The sequence below is a fragment of the Sceloporus undulatus genome, chromosome 4 (assembly GCF_019175285.1).
Source record: "Sceloporus undulatus isolate JIND9_A2432 ecotype Alabama chromosome 4, SceUnd_v1.1, whole genome shotgun sequence".
Taxonomy (NCBI): domain Eukaryota; kingdom Metazoa; phylum Chordata; class Lepidosauria; order Squamata; family Phrynosomatidae; genus Sceloporus; species Sceloporus undulatus.
Window position 1 is genome coordinate 122,291,971 of NC_056525.1, and position 1,538 is coordinate 122,293,508.

Consider the following 1,538-nt stretch of genomic DNA (forward strand, 5'->3'; position numbering starts at 1 on the left):
ATGCAGTGATATCATGCATATATGTGTATGCACATTGTGCATGGATATGGGTTTTGTATGGGCATAGTACATGTGCATTTTTGGTTGTACATTCAATCACACATGTAGTACCTTGGTTCATTTGATAATATAATAATAATAATAAAATTTTATTTGTACCCCGCCCTTCCAAATAGATCAGGGCGGCTTACAGAATGCACCAAAGTGCAACATCTTTTTTTAAAAAAGTTTGCACAAATGTCAGTGAGATCATTCTTCCGTAGGAGACTCATGTGACAGAATGGTAAAGTTAAAAGGTGCCCAGCAGAGGCAGCCACGGAAAATTCAGCCAAGAGATTAGGCCAGCCCTGGAAATGTATGGTACAGTATGGGTACAAGAAGAATCCACAGAGAGCTCCTTAGAAGCATGAACCTGGATGCTTCAGCCTTCCCAGATGATAGGGAAAGGGCACCTTCTTTCCCATTGTGGGGCAAACAGCTTCACTGCTGAGGTCTTCACATTGTGGTGTAGTGGTATATAGCCAGAAGAACAACAGGACACGTAAGCATAAGGATGGCAAATCCAAACCAGGAAACACCCCAAGCGTAGCTCTGTACAGCATGTTTAATGTGCTCAAAGCAGCCCTGAGTGTTGATGTAATCAACATGACCTAGTCTGCAGCCCTCCTCATTGATGATGATGAAGTTCCGATCACGCTTGCAGCAGTAGAATGGCCAAGGGGCCACAACCTCAGGGTACCTGCTTCTAAAGACGGAGGTATAGTTCACCCAATCCATGGGATCATTAGTGCCACAGCACTGTTGCTCCATCATGAAGCGATTCCACATACGAGTGAGTTCCCGGCCTTGTTGTGAGTCAGCGGAGTAGAAGGACAACATCTGTTTGGTTATCAGCCTGGAATTTGAAACTACATAATCACGATGTGTGTAGGAGGTGATGCAAGATGCACACTCAAACAGGTAGACAACCAAGATCAGCACCAGATACAACAACACCATGAGCCTGTTGCCATTCACAAGGCTGATAATGCCAAAGACGCAAACGCAGAAGAAAGAAAACCCAGTGAAAATGGAGATCCAGGCCCCTGCATAGACGTCATCCTTGCCCGACACTCCCATGATGGGGTAGACTTTGTATGGATTGGCTGTTACCCAGATGGACTCAGCGTAAAGGGCCAGTCCCGAGAGCATGATAATAACATTGCCCATCACCAATAATCCCACAACTAAAGATGAGCCCTTTTCTGCCATATTTCCAGCAGGAGTTCCTTGTATCAGCTGCTCAGATTCCACAGAAGCAGGTTACCATGTCTGTTCCACTGGCAGGACATCCTGATATTCAAAAAAACAGCTGCAGAGCACAATTCATGCATATCTTTGCACACCAAGATTTACACTCTGCAACCCTGACATAGAATTTTCGCCAAAGAAAACATTTTTTCTGGTTGGAAATTAGATTTTGCAGGTTTTGCACTAAACAGAATAGATGCATCCACTATCTCTCTTATAATTCTTCTTTCCTTATTCCTGGCTTTTAG

General features: G+C 44.1%; 1 protein-coding gene across 1 annotated transcript; it reads right to left on the reverse strand.

Annotated features, from left to right (window-relative positions):
- Window positions 1-254: 254 nt before the first annotated feature.
- Window positions 255-1,251, reverse strand: LOC121927738 (uroplakin-1a-like). The gene has a single exon (XM_042461597.1). It carries the CDS (start codon window positions 1,249-1,251, stop codon window positions 496-498), a length of 756 nt encoding a protein of 251 aa, XP_042317531.1. The 3' UTR covers window positions 255-495.
- Between the last annotated feature and the right edge of the window lie 287 nt (window positions 1,252-1,538).